General features: G+C 35.8%; 2 protein-coding genes across 6 annotated transcripts in view; one reads left to right on the top strand and one right to left on the bottom strand.

Moving 5' to 3' along the window:
- Positions 1 to 9,513, top strand: part of LOC108379511 (uncharacterized) — a 39,169-nt gene extending 29,656 nt beyond the window's left edge. For 4 of the 5 annotated variants that reach the window (XM_017635869.1, XM_017635883.1, XM_017635876.1 and 1 more), the window contains exons 4-10: positions 656 to 792; positions 1,284 to 1,514; positions 5,131 to 5,242; positions 5,902 to 6,155; positions 7,361 to 7,499; positions 8,400 to 8,554; positions 8,647 to 9,513. In XM_017635869.1, the coding sequence (XP_017491358.1) occupies positions 656 to 792; positions 1,284 to 1,514; positions 5,131 to 5,242; positions 5,902 to 6,155; positions 7,361 to 7,499; positions 8,400 to 8,554; positions 8,647 to 8,762 (1,144 nt within the window). In that variant the 3' untranslated portion in view covers positions 8,763 to 9,513. The remainder of the gene's footprint in view (positions 1 to 655; positions 793 to 1,283; positions 1,515 to 5,130; positions 5,243 to 5,901; positions 6,156 to 7,360; positions 7,500 to 8,399; positions 8,555 to 8,646) is intronic. The other variant, XM_017635898.1, reaches the window with a different exon arrangement.
- Positions 9,514 to 10,822: 1,309 nt separating this feature from the next.
- LOC108379580 (uncharacterized) lies at positions 10,823 to 11,833 on the bottom strand. The gene is made up of 4 exons (XM_017635937.1): positions 11,477 to 11,833; positions 11,333 to 11,418; positions 11,120 to 11,270; positions 10,823 to 11,056 (listed from the first exon to the last, which is right to left on the bottom strand). Exons 1-4 carry the CDS (start codon positions 11,781 to 11,783, stop codon positions 10,920 to 10,922), a joined length of 681 nt encoding a protein of 226 aa, XP_017491426.1. The 5' UTR covers positions 11,784 to 11,833; the 3' UTR covers positions 10,823 to 10,919.
- Between the last annotated feature and the right edge of the window lie 3,580 nt (positions 11,834 to 15,413).

Genomic DNA, 15,413 nt, shown 5'->3' with positions numbered 1-15,413 from the left:
GGGAGCCTACATTGGAGAGCTCATGGAAGGTACCTCTCAGAAGATCCTTCCAATCTAACTTCGATCCATCTCCGAAACATCCAGTTGGGTCCAGTATCGGTTAAGGCCGGGATGCCCTAAAAGCTTTTTAGGATTTTGAATTGCCCGTAGTTAAAAGTAAACTTATAGCCAACACGTCGAAGACCTACAACGTGTCCAAAGTGGTTAAGTATTAAGCGAAAGTATGGATTTGTCCCAAAAGTTCTCCAAAGCAAATCACCCAAAAACTGTTATAAAACGACTCCCTCTCGTGGGATATATCTAAACACTTTTCTATCCATAAATAAATAGTTGAATTGGTTTTTCATACAAGTATCACCATATATTTTTTCGTTAGGGACATTTCATACTCATATGCCAGTCGTAAACTTTGAAGCAATTAACCCATTGTGAACCAGACAACAAGTTGTGTCAAAATTTTAACTAATAACTAAATCGGTAGCGCCATGCTTTAGGAATTCATTGCTAGTAGCTCCACATCCATTTTAAGTTGTAGCAACTTTTCAAACGCTCTGTAAAAAACCACCTCAAAATGCAATATCCAAAACTCAACTCCGCTTATATTAATCGCATTACAAACTTACAGTTTAATTAATTTCTTTTCTCATAATTTCAGAGATCAAAACTTTGGCCTCAACGACTTGGCTGCCATTCAAGATGTCCGCAATGAATTCAGTTTACAGGACATAGACGGCAGCACCTCAGAGACCAGTTTGTCGAGTGTGCCTTCTTCCGGAACATTCAAAGAAAAAGGTAAGCGCTTTGTTTTCCATACACAGAAGCTTTCTTACACTACCGCTATCCATACATACATACATACATACATGCACACATACTTATATCAAAAATAGGTCAACAACCATACATACATACTTGCATCCAAGTGTACATACATACTTTTGTGGTATTTAGTATATCGAAAGACATCAAAAAAAATTCACACATGGAAAAACTTCTCATTACATTCTCTTTGAGCTCTTTGGTGCTTTTGGTTGCTTTTTGGCACTTAATATCAAATTTACGACAGACATACATATGTACGAGAAATTAAACTTTTGTAATAAATAATAAATTTATGAGATTAAATGGAGCCACATTTTGTTTTCATACTCGCCCAACTTAAACAATGTTGTGAATTTTTAATTTTAATAATACACAATTTTTGTTAAAAAAAAAAAAAAGTTTCTCAAAAACTACTGATTTTCAATAACCAAAAAAGCAAAACTATTTTCCCTTTCTCTCAGTTGATATCACAACCGAACTAGAATGTCAGCATCGCGGTGGTACTTGTGAATTTTTTATCGGTTGTTGGATGAGCGGTGGTCTATTGCAGGGCACATGCAACGGCCTATTGCGCGGTTGCTGTCATCGCACAGCCAAATCTGCCAATCTACGCACATCCGAGTATGTGGGCAACACAATCGATTTGACTGATCTTCCGCACAAGAATTATGGCCCAGTTAAAAATGATGCCAGTGAGTTTTGAACGAATTTCGAATTTTAGGGTTTACAGAATTTTGCACGCGGCATGCGGTGTAGCTGGGCTTGGAAATGGCTGTAGTATTTAGCTACACATTAAATACGTATTTATGCCGGTTTGCACTTTATTTAGCGCTTGAGCTTTTGTTATGTAATAATGAGTAGCAGTTTAGCTAATTTGGTGCTAGCGGTGAATGCGTGTAGGTTTAGTTTGGAAGATATAAAATATTTTTTTTTTTTGTTCACTGATTGCACAAAGCTTGTCAAAGGGAATTTTTTCAATGGGTCTCATTTATATATTAAATTTAAAAAAATTAAATATTCAACACCAGCTAAGTTGTTTGGAGTTCAAAGCAAAAGTTGCTCATTCACGGGCTCGTCATACGCTTCGGTAACAAGAAAACTGTGTATCAATGCGAAAACTATAAAAGAGTTTTAATTAGACGATTTGAGTGTATGGAGTGGGATTCTTTGCGAGAAGATATGCTCTTTTGAAAAATTTTAAAAATAATAAATACCCTATTTTTCAAATCTACATGTGTACATATATCGTCGGTGATACTGCAAAACGTGTTATGTCACTTACTACCTCTGGTGCTTAATTGATCTGTTGTCTGTATCTGAACGCTTCTGGCAATCGCTAATCTTCATCAGCCAAATTTTGTCATTCGTTTATTAGCGTATAAGGATTTGCAGATGCATTCCGGTGCAAGTAAGAGATCATATAAGTGGTACTAATATCATATCACCGACTATATATTTATCAGTGCGAGAGCGGTATACCAGATTTAGAGTTGGGATAGAGATAGCTAGTTGATATAGGGATTACCTTTTGGTACGAGAGTATTATTATTAGGTGAGCCAAGCATGGGAACGTCGTCCACGGTTGAGAACTCCAGCAATTTTTTATCTAAAAAAAAAACTCAAGGCGACTTGTGATAATTGCTTAAAAAATGCATATCCCCTTGCCGTACTTTGAAACGCCAGTTGACAATAGTTGTATCTTATGAAATAACTAGTATCCTATTTAGCGGCCTCAGAAACTCAATCAAATAGGATGCTATGTAAGTTCAAAAACTCTTTCAAAAAAACTTCCTGAAAAAAAGCGTCTTGACCTCTTTCTGGTTTTCATTTGAAAACAGTATGAACTTGAAAAAAAATTAAACACGATTTTTTGCTGTTGTTGCATCAAGGAATCTATTTGCATGGTCACAACAAACGAAAAATATAAGTTAAGTTAATTCATGTTAAAAAAACGGAAAACTCTAAAATTATACTTTTGAAGATCGTTTTTAAGGTCCAGTTTATTTTTTATGTAATTAGTTGTAATCATTACAACTAAAGTTTCCCAGCCAAAATTTTACACCCTCTTTGTCCTTTTTAAGCATATAAGCCTTACAAAATTCCTAAAATTATTCCTTAAGTTGGTGTCTCTTTGGGAAATTTTTTTTATTACACTTGTTAAGATTTAAGCGAAATAGAATGCTGCTTGAGGACAAATTTTCAAAGGTATGCGGTGCACTTTTACCAACACCACTGTAACTTCATAGCAGTGTTACTACAATTAGAAGCTGACATCAGAGCGGATCTTCTGTTTCTCTATTAAACTTTTTTTAATAAATTTCGTGTCATATTTTCATAGAATTTTAGGCCTCGGCTATATCTTTGAACAATTTTTACACTTCTTTTGATTTTATACGCAAATACTTGTGTATAAAGTAATTTATTCAGCAGTTCCCAACTTTTATATCTTCTGCAAATTAAAGTGAATTGGCTCAGTCCCTATTAGCTATGTGTGATTTGAAAGCCTCGGGACTTCTTAGCGACTATTTTATCAACATTTCCAACGTCCACAAATATTGCACTTACAGTACTTATTCATTAGAAATTTACCTATTCATGGGAGTCAAAATATTGGCAGATTCTTTGTGTTGTTTGACCAAAAGTCACTTCAGAAATGACAAGTCTTCGAGAAGTGATTAAAGTAAAATTTCAGTGATTTCTTTGAGTTCGGAGCTTTAAGAAAAAATGTACCTACCTAAGTGAAACGTAGTATTCAATTGAACTGGAAAAATCCTGACAGCGACTGAAGTGTCAAACATAGAAGAAAATATTTCAAATCGTATTGAAAACATTTTCTATTTACATATTTTGTATTGTTTGACAATATAGATAGCTACCAAGAGAGCTGTGTAAATTTGGTTGACACTTCTATCTTATTGATAATCGTCGTGAAATGTTCATCATATTGTCAAATTTTGTAACAAATATTTTATATTCCAAGACTTCTCTCAAAAAAGAAGGGAACACCTTTTTTTAATTTAGATTGCGAGCTGTGCATGAGCATGATTTTCGCCACCTATTTACACCAAACGTATTTGTTTGCTGCACCAAAAAATAATTCGTTATTACAAAAACAACACTAATTTATTAAAAAAAAAAAAAAAAAAAAACAAATAAGTATATTAATCACAATCGTTTACTATGCATGCAATAATTAGTTAGTGAGTAGTTACATACATACATATGTAGCTAGTTAGTTGGTTAGAGCATTGCACTATAATAAATATTTAAGCTAAAAATATGCTCGTAAAATCACAAATTACTATTTACGTATAAATACATATATTTAGCAAGTAACTATTTAGTAGCCAATAACAAAAAAAATCGATTTGTGTTACGCATTACTCGAAATTGCCATTTAAATACGAAATCCTTTCACTAAAATATACAGAAATATAGCCCCTTTCGAAACTCAGTGAACCGTCCCACATTTCACAAACCCAAGCGCCCTCCACCTAGCCACCTAAGATTAACAACATTTTATGTTAGCTAAATTTTAAGTTCAGCCACTCGCCCGTACGTACGCTGCATGCCCCCGATTCACATAATAATCGTATGCAATGCAAATATGTAATTAGTTAAAAAAAAAAATTTGGCATTCATGCCAATACCAATCGCTGTACGCTTAGCGTATGTATGTATTTTGTTATCGGTAAAAGTCTAAGTAATTGAAAGCGCGCGCCAATACCACTGCCGCGTATTTCGCCAATTTAAATCACTTTACTTGTTTGCTGCGATCGCGTTACTAAACCCTCTAAATTGCATCTACGTAGTTTCATTTGCTTGTGTCTAATTGGTTTGCAACCTTCATTTGCGGCTGCGGCTTGCCAATTTGTTGCGGAAGATCAGTGAGTGGCGCAACGTGTGGAATAGAAACGAATTTGTGGTTTTCGATTTACTAAGAAGAAAAGGAGTAAAAACTGGAATTTTATTTGCAACATAAATTTGCCTTTTAAATTGCACTCGTTTTATTTGTGTAGCTTTTAGTCGTTGATTTTTCTTATTACAAATCGCTAGTTTGCGAAAATTTTCCGCTACTAATGATCTTGCTCTCATTCACTTAGGTAGCTCACTTTCATAACTTTGCATCCACTCACCGCTCGCTAAAAAAAAAATGAATATATCCCTAACATAGTCTATCCTCGTCTGCATCGTTAATTTCCTATCGAATGTTTGCTTGCATTACTACAACACAAATTAGTATTTTCATTGCCTTATCTTTGTCGGAAGTACGTACATTTATTAATATTTTCTTCAAAAATTTTCCAGGCTGCGGCATTTCACTGGCCAAACAGGCCGCTCAACGGCGCATAGTCGGCGGTGACGATGCCGGTTTCGGTTCATTTCCTTGGCAGGCGTACATACGTATCGGATCCTCGAGGTGAGTGTTTGTGCTAACAAGATTTTATTTGCAAAGCAGCTGCCGGAACCAAGTGTTTAACGGCAGTAATAAAAAGTCTTAAGTGTTGACGAAGTGTAGGCAAAAATTTACGCTGCTGGCAGTTGGCCCGCAAGTTGCATAACAACGAAAGTGATTTGCGTATTAGCTATACAAATATTATTGTTTGTTGATGTCATACGAAAGCGTCAACAAAATTTTACGAACTTACAATCCGTTGCATAATCGATTCAACGCGACGCAAATAAGCTCCTTGCCACAGATCGCACTTGTATGCAACTTCACCGGTGCACATTTGTCCACATATAGCAATGTATGTACCAGGCATGCATCTTGGTTATGCGCTGTCAACATGCCACAAGTGCCGTGACCTCCGCAACGATTCGCAAACAAGCCAACCAGTTTAAAGTTTATTTAGCAATTAATCACTACTTTGTCAACACTGGCGTATACGCGCAACATTCATTTCCTGCTACCGCACACTCTCTATCACTATTTCCCTCTCTAGCTGTAAACAATTTTTGCAACAGCGCCAATTTGCGCTTTGCTATTTTATATCTCTCACTTATTTCTTTCTTCTTTCTTTCTTTTATTTTAATTTCGAACATTTTTTTTTCTTTTTTCTGTTCATCTTCCCACAGATGCGGCGGTTCACTGGTGTCGCGTCGTCACGTCGTTACCGCCGGTCATTGTGTGGCACGTGCCACACCACGCCAGGTTCACGTCACTCTTGGCGATTACGTAATCAACTCTGCTGTCGAACCTCTGCCGGCCTATACGTTCGGTGTGCGTCGCATCGATGTGCATCCGTATTTCAAATTTACACCGCAAGCAGATCGATTTGATGTGTCCGTATTGACGTTGGAGCGGCCAGTGCATTTTATGCCACACATAGGTAAGTAACTGAGGGTGTTTACATACATATGCACCTATAAGGGTGATTATTACAATGGAGAGTGACAGCTTCTAGGACGGTAGTCTAGTAAACATATTCAGCGGTTCGTCGAGGTTAAATGATAAAATATCCGTCGATCCCAAGTTAGAACTTCTAGATTTCTTCATCGCGATCCAAGCGGGCGTGGGCGCCACTTGTAAAAGAGGCAGTGGCATTAATTCTGACTGCCAAGCATTCGAGGACTACCTAGACCTTTGCCGTTCTTTTAGTCGCGTCACCCGATTGCAATGCAAATCCACATTGAACCATTACTGGTTCTACTCGCATTTTGATGTTAAACCGCAGCCCCCGCGATACTACCCGAAAGGCCGTACCTAAAAACAGACAGACTTGCCAGACGAACTATCTCGATTTTCTCACACTTCGTCCTTACTTCCTGTGTTGCTCTATCTCCAAAGACAACATCACCATCTCATTCATTCTGCTCGTCTCGCTCATCTCGCTCCTCTTACTTATCCTGCTCCTGAGCATACTCCTGTTCTGCACTGTTAACTAATCTTAGACAGCTTCCCTCAGATTGGAGTGATTGCTCGACTCACTCGACTTTCACCACTCGCTTGAGGTGCTAAACTTGCACATATTCATTCTGTTCTTGCAAATTTTGCTGGTCTTACTCGTCTTACACGTCTTGCACGTGCAGAAGTTGTCTCATCATTTTTGAACACCTCTAAAATTTCTTAAATCTGATGTTCTAACGACCCCGTCAGCTGCTAGTAGTCGTTTCATCAACTCTTAAATAAACCATACTGAATTATTTAAATCGGCTTCCCCAATTCCTTTTTTTAGTAGCACAACACCACTGTATCTTGGGATCCGTTCCAGACTCCACCACGGGAAAATAATTGCGAGGTTTTGTAATATTCGTTTGGGCCATCACCGCATGTGATCTTTATCAGGACAGTGTTTGCCTGAAGCAAATATAGGTAGAAGTTTAGGGGGAGATATACCCATCATGACCAAAGTATTGTTAAGATTTCGCCTTCAAAGCATATTCCTGGGGTCTGGAGAGCTATGAATCATTTTCGTAATAAGTCGTTCTGAGATGACATGAGATACGAAATTATTTAATTTTTAGCCTTCGACCGAACATATACATATAAATACATACCTGGTTTGTTTTAATGCTTTTAATTTGCATTTTTAAGCACCCATCTGCCTACCGGAAAAGAATGAGGACTTTCTTGGAAAATTTGGATGGGCAGCCGGCTGGGGCGCTTTGAATCCTGGCTCAAGACTGCGGCCGAAAACGCTGCAAGCGGTGGATGTGCCGGTGATTGAAAATCGGTGAGTCTACAAATACATATTTATGTACATTAGGGTGGTCAAAAAATGCAGGTGAAAAAGTAAATTTGGAATTTCTATGCTCTCACCCTCTGGAATTGTTCTTTGCCGAAAAAATATACCCATAATTTATTTTATTAATTAATATTAATTAAAATTAATTAATATTTAGAGGTCGCTCAAAGCGGTCAAAATTTTTCATATATTTCATATGTGAAGAAAACATCTTTTCATAGAAATAGTATAGAATTCTCGAAAATGAATAATTTTCGATGGGAAAACTCTGTTTCTCTTCAGGAGATACCCAATGATAGTACCCAATTGTTTTTTTAACCATTTTTTCATAGCAACTATATTTTATTGGCCCGCCAAAAACCCCAGGTGATGCAATGCGGGGACTAATAAAAAATCTTTAGTATTAAAAAATTGTTAAAAAAACAATTGGGTACTATTTTTATTTATTGGAAATCTCCCGAAGAGAACCAGAGTTTTCCGATCGGAAAATATTGATTTTCAAGACTTCTATACCATTTCTATGAAAATTTTTTTTGTGCATATAAAATACATGGGCAATTTTGCGCGACCGCTAAATAAAAAATATGGGCATATTTTTTCCGATATGGAACAATCCTAGGGGGTGAGAGCATTAAAATTCGGACTATACTTTTTTTTTTACCACCCTAATGCACATACATACATATACCAAATTTCGTTTTATATAGCATAATTACATAATTATCCCGGGAACAAACATCAAATATTTAGTTTAAAAAAATCCAATTAGTTAAAGAATATGCTGGTGATATGCCAGACTTCATTTAATGCCAAATTTACTTAATAAAACTGCATTAAGCACAAACAATATTTCTTCAATATCATTAATATACTCTTTCTAAATCTCAGCATCTGCGAACGCTGGCATCGTCAAAATGGCATAAATGTTGTCATTTACCCGGAAATGATGTGTGCTGGCTATCGAAATGGAGGCAAAGATTCCTGTCAGGGTGACTCTGGTGGGCCGCTGATGCATGAGAAGAGTGGCCGCTGGTATTTGATTGGTGAGCAAGTCAAATGAAAATCACAAAATGACTGCTATTTTACAAAAACGAAATTCTAATTAATTTGCATATATTTTTCTTTCTCTTCGCAGGCGTGGTTTCAGCTGGCTACTCGTGCGCCTCGCGCGGCCAGCCGGGCATCTATCATCGTGTACCTTATACGGTAGATTGGATATCCTATGTTGTCGGTCTAACCACCAATCTGTAGTAAAAGTGAATATTCTCGAATTCACTTGTTTCAAACATTTACTTCAATTTATATTAAACAGAAAAAAGAAATGCTCAACATTCTAAACTAAGCGACTTCTAATTTATGTATTTGATTTTTCAAAAATTCTTCGATTCGATGCTGACTTTTTTATTTTAGTCTTAGAATTAATATATTTATTGTTATGCTCTTGCGAATTGGCTTCTATTTGAATTTTTGTAAATAGTTCTTATTCAAATTGCTTGTCTCTCTTATTGTTGATAGCTGCTTTCTCATATGTAAATGGCTGATATTGTTTGTTAAATATTAAATCTCATTAAGTTTTGGGGGAAAATCGCAGCATTACTCTAAGTAATTATGCATCTAATTAAGCTATTACTGTTTTATTTGTGTATTTTATACATACATACGTGTGTAGGTATATGTAGTAATTAATTGGAGAAAATATTTATCAAACTATCAGGCATGGAAAGTGTGCCCAAATTACTTAAATACATACTCGTTTATATTTAGTACATACTTATAGAGATATGAATGTAGATAGGTAGCTATTTCGGTGTTTTGTTACACTATTTGTACTATTAAGTAACAACTTTAAAAATGCTTAAATAAGAAAAATTATAAATTTATGTCCTCATATATACATTTTTACTTTACATACATAATTCTGTACATAGTGGGCAAAAACATTGAATAACTGTACTTTTGTATAATTTATGTGCGAATTAAGGAAAGAATAAATTAATTTGAAATGAGAAAGCGTACTTTTTTCACAATTTAGATGTACAATCGCGTCATGGTTATTTTGGGATTTGAGCCAGTCAGCATTAGGGGTTAAATTTCAATTTATAATTATGCCAGCTTTTGCTCGTGGCTGCGTCATATACGGTTTAAAGTTATGCTTACAAATGTTACAGCTACTCCTAAATCTATTGTACCGAATACTGCGGAATTAAGCTGATCATTCATATTTTTTATTTTATAAGTAAAGCTTCCTTCAAACTTTTCCTCAAATGCATTTTTTATCTCATTAATTAAATTCATTCAAAACTTACTTAGCTCTTTCCGTTTGAAACCAATATTAAAATATTTCATTCAACTCAAGCAAGTTTTGATTATAAACTTCTAGGCAGTTGCCTACCATTCTACAAAATATTTTCAAAATAAAGCTTTCTTACACCTTACTCGCTTGATACCCACACTACAGTAACTCGTCTTAATTTTTATTTAAATTAAGCTTACATTTCCAAACAAATAAAGTTTTCTTTGCCACCCATAAGTTTCATTTAACAATTTTAATTAAACTGATTTTGAAATTCTAAAAAAGTGGAAACTCTTGTCAATGAAATTTTAATTCATTTTAACTTCAATCCACTTCAAAAACATTTCCGAAACAAATCGTTTTTGAGACTTTTTCGTTTGGCACCCACATTGTGGTAATATTTCACTTACCTTATTAATTATTTGATTTTAACTTTTGAAAAAACTTGATACATTTCCACGTTAATCAATATTATAATCTGTCTGTGTGTCAAATTTCATTGAACATGATTAGCCGTTTTAGCGCGAAAGAGCAACAAACGCATTCACACACTAATCCACTCACAAACTTTCACATTTATAATAAGTGGATTTGTGATTAAAAAAAACAACGAAGGAATTCAAATTTATTTGGATTTTAAGCTAATTTGGTCGAAAATTTTAATGAAAGAACCTCCTCCTAGACCAGTGCACAGTGAAATAATATCAAGTGTGCCAGATAGCATGACATTATATTTCGGTACTCCTATTTGAAAATTTATTATTTGTTATTTCACTATGGACCAGTGTACATAATTTGTAAATACCAAATTGATTACTTCAAATTTATCGAAGCACTTGAGAACGGAATTTTAAATTGTGTTCTTTTTCTTGGTAAACATCATCAGTCGCATCTGGCCCGGATGGACATTGTTTAATACTTCCTTTTGTATTTTAGTTTGTATTTTAAAGTAAACTATCAATTGTGTAGTTTGAGATATTGTTTATTTTTTGAACTCAGAATTTTGTTAGTCATTTTTTGCAAATGCAATTTCAGATAAGAACTCACTTAAGATTAATACATTTTTTAATGGTAAGATAAATGTAAAATTTACGTCTCACAGTAAATTGATTTTGTTAAACTTCAGACTGTAGAACTATGAAATTTTTGCTATTCGATTGATCTTCCCTCACGCTTTGATATCTCGCCGCGCTACTTCTACGTAAGAGTTTGTACAAGTGGAATACTTCATATGATATTTTATAGAAAATCACTGAAAAATAAAATAGAAGCATTTAAATCCGACTCATTTACTTAAAATTACCACAAATTTTACTCAGAACAATTGTGAGGGATGCGACCAGTAAAACAAATATTCTGAAATCAATGAGCAGACTGGATATGGTCGTATATATGGCAACATGAATGAAGAGCCCGAAAAGGAAACCATGAAAGAGTAGCCATGGCAGCAGGAGCTTGTAGTTGAGCTATAAGGATTCCAGAAAATGAAATTTTTTAACGTGCGTAACAAATCTATACAACAGCTCACCTTAGCCACGCCAATGACCAGGAACATATTCATAAGCATATTGACGGCCGACAAGGAGTAAGCACTTGTGCTCAATGCCATTATAACTAGAATTTAATTTAAATTTCAATTAGTTTCCAATACTCAAAACATTTTTTTACTCACCTCGTTGTAGCATCACTCGCGTGCGTTCCATTTCGAAAGATTTGCGCAGCGCGTACACAAAATAGCGCACCACCTCGTGACTCCATTGCATTGACAGCCCAGTGCAGAGCAGCATTGTAGTGGATGCGATGATGCCCATCCAGCCGATAAGTGACACATTTTCGCGCAGAAATTGCAATCGCTCGTCGTTCTCCACTTCGACTGTAGATACAGCAGCAGCAGCAGCAGCAGCAACGGTAGTAGTGCCAATTGTTGCTGTTGTTTTAGCGGCTACTTGCGCTTTGGAGTCCTTGCAATTCGGCTTCATTTGCGCTAAATTTTTGCGCAATGCAAGTCGATTTTGTTAAAGTTTTGATCTTAATGCGGATGAACCAAAAATTTTAGTGTATCTGAAATCAAAAAATTTTCATATTTTTTATTTAAATTTCAGACGTTCAAAAATTTGGAGATTTTGAAAATTTAAAGTGAGACGTTTTTCAACACGATATTTTTTGTTGAATTTTTAAATATTAAAACTTCTAAATATCAACTTGGTTTTTGTGCGGCACTATGCAGTTTACGATAAATGGTGGTGAAAAATGAAAGACTTAAGTAGCGAACTTCATCCATTGCCATAAGCATTTGAAAGGAAAATCAACAATTGCAAAGCGTTTGAAGCAGTTTAAGACACTTGTTGAATTTGCAGTTGATAATGAGCTTACTAAGTCGAGTCTTAAAGAAGTCAAGTCAAAAAACGCCTAAAAGTATGTGAAAGAGAGTATTAGCATCGACCACTGCGTTGGCTGAACATTTGACTAACATTACGCACCTATAGTGGCGGCTAATAAAATCTAACATGTTGATGGTTAGGTAAACTACATAAGCAGCGGTATGTGGATAAAAGCAATGTAATATTAAAAAAAAATAAAAACATTATTTCTCCTCAGCCAGCCAGACCCAGCCGCTGTTAAAGTGTGTATAGAAACTAGTTTACACATTCATGAGTTATGTGCGTAAATTTGACGTTAACTCAAACGAAGAGTTAACTTTGATACCCGATATCTAAACATAAATTACAATAATCTGTATCCCGTCCCGTGGACATTATTATAGCCCGGACTCTAATGTCGATGTTGTTGGAGTTAGTGTTCCTGTAGCCGATGGTCTGCCAGCTGCCTTACTATAGTAATGTGAAGGTGAGGAGCTGGCAATGTACATATCCCTAATTTAAGCAAAATATAGATGGACGAAAGCATGCTATATAAGCCGCCTGGGCAACTAGACACAATAATGTCTTTAGACCTGATAATTCCTCGAAAGGCAAGGTATTCACCATATTGTCAAATTTTAAAAGAAGGTATCGACATTACCGGCCTCAACAGCCCTTGCGGCTCTTCTTCCCTCGAAATATTAGTGATGCAAGCTTCGTGGATCTGGTGAGAAACGAGGACACATCTACGTACTTCTTATCATCAAACAAGCAGTCAGTCGACTTCTTGCTTGAACTCCAACGGAGAATAAATCTTGCCAATGGGCGCTACTTTAGGAAAAAATCTGATGAGAAGGCTCTTGGAGTGTTCGAATAAAGAATCATTTCCCGTACGAGCTTCCTAGCGACATCGAAACGGATGCTAATGTTCGAGCGCCGAGAGTTTTTGATGTGGTACCCGTTAATGATTGAGAAGATAAGAGAAAGCCTGCTTTGTGTAGGTTCCAATTGGCGCCAGCTATCGAAAAGAGGAAACAACTGCTCAGCTTCGCTGAACTCGGCAAAAATAGCTTCAATGGCTTTGGCGCCATTCAGGAAGAAGAGGACTGAAAAAATTTATCCGGTCATATATATAGATTTATGGTGCAAAGAATGTACAAGGAAAAGTTTGTGTACAAAATTCAGGATTTGTACCTCTTAAGGGCTTTCACGCAATACATTTATTTCAGTGTGCGAAAAAGTTCACATCGTAAAATGTGATACATCTGAAATTCGGTAACTGTTAATTCATTAATCTATTCCGTATACCTTATTCACACCAGTGGCACATTGCAACACAGCAATAAAACAGATGCAACGAAAATTTCATAATAACAATGCTAACGAATTTTGGACATGCAACACCTTCTGGTAGTTGTTAAACATCTATGTACATGTATGTATGTATAAACGTAGCTGCAACAGTATTGCTGAGATTTGTCTATTGTCTGCGCACCGGCAAGTAGCTCAAGATTCTCACTCTGCGCAATCGCATAGATAACAACCTATGGCATCTTCTTGGCGACATGTTGCTGCAACGCACAGTCGCCAGACTCGACAACAGCTGAGCAGTAAAAGCATCAACAGCAAGTTCCAAGATCAGTTTGATTCTGTGGTTTGACGCGTTTGGTTCAGCATTTCGGTTTTCTTCTTCATTAATTCTTACGCTGTGCGGTTTGTGTGCGTCGAGAAGCTGATTGAATGTTGAATAAAAAGTGTTGGTGAAACCCCTCTAAAGAGACTTGAAAATAATTTTCTGTATAAACTGAGTTGTCTTCAGAGTGAAATTTCAAATAGTGAGTGTGGGCAACTTAGTAAACAAATAAGTTATCAAGTGTTGCGGTATTAAATTAAATAAAATCTACTTTAATCAAAGTGTTCATAAAAACCACCGCATAGGTATAAATAAACATACATACTCGTGCATTGGTATTAAAAAAAACACAATAATAAGAAAGGTATATCAGAAGGCTCATAGACCACGGCTTTACTTTTTACTATACTTGTATTTATATCTGATCATTGATATTTCTACTTTAATCTGTAGTCACATTCAGAAACTTTTCTTTACGCCTTCTTCATATATATGTATCTACGCATTGCTGCGCCACTTTGTTTGTGGCACACTTTGTGTGTGCTCGCTATCGGTAGTTAATAGAACCAGCAACCGCGGCGCATGAGCAGCACCAACAACATTTTCATTATCATCTACAACAAAAGCAAAAATAAATTTTCATTGAGCACACTCACCATATTCGTAACCTGTTGGTTGAATGCATCTTGCCCAGATATTTCGCACATTAATCGGTCAAGCATTTACTTGGTTTGGCATTTTCATTTGCAATCTGGTTCTTGGGAAATTGTGTCACGGTCAAGGTTATAATTTTTGCATTTATCAGCGAAGTCGTGTGCATTCTTTGTACACACGTACACACGTATTTATGTATGCAGGTGCATAAATGAAGTTATTGAAATTTCGATCTCTCAGAAAATGGAGCAACAAAATTGGTACATTGTGACTGGATCTTTAGTTTGATTCCTCCATACTCTTAAAATATTTTTCTGTTTTAGAAATGCGCGTATAAATGTAGTTGTACCTTAGAATGTGCCACCTTACAAGCTAACAAATAAAGTTCGCCGTACATATCTGATTATGAAGAAGTTTTGCAACGCGATTTCAATAAAATATATTTTTTTGGACGAACCTGGCCTTTTACATTTTTGGGTAACACCCGCATTAAGGTGGTCCACAATAAATTTTCCCGATAAGGTTCGGGGCACCTTACGAAATTTTTCTTCTTGCCGAAAAAAGGTGCTGACACCAAATTTTACGTTTCTAAGTATAAATTATCCTTGTTTGAACAACTCTAGAAAATTTCAAATTTAGATTTGTTAAAAAATTATTACAAGCTTCAGTGGTCATTGCAAGATCATCATCACTACTTAAAAAATCAAGAAATATATACTTCTTTTGCAAAAGTTAAATGATTTTTACTGAGCTTTGATGTACTGACAATAGGGTGACAATTTAGGGTGAAAAAATTTAGTTCTAATGGGTAAGCACAAGAACTGGATACTTGAGGTCAATGAACTTCGGGCAAAAAATTCTCCTTCTCGAGACAAGAACATCCTAATATCGCACTTTAAAATTCTACTGAAAATTTAAAAAATATATGCCAAAACGTAAAAGACGGCCGCTACGTTCGGTCC

Source organism: Rhagoletis zephyria, unplaced genomic scaffold (genome assembly GCF_001687245.7).
Source record: "Rhagoletis zephyria isolate East Lansing unplaced genomic scaffold, Rhagoletis_zephyria_1.1 Rzeph_scaffold_00123, whole genome shotgun sequence".
Classification (NCBI taxonomy): Eukaryota; Metazoa; Arthropoda; class Insecta; order Diptera; family Tephritidae; genus Rhagoletis; species Rhagoletis zephyria.
Note: the sequence above shows the minus strand (reverse complement) of the source record. Positions and strands in the feature narration are given on the sequence as shown.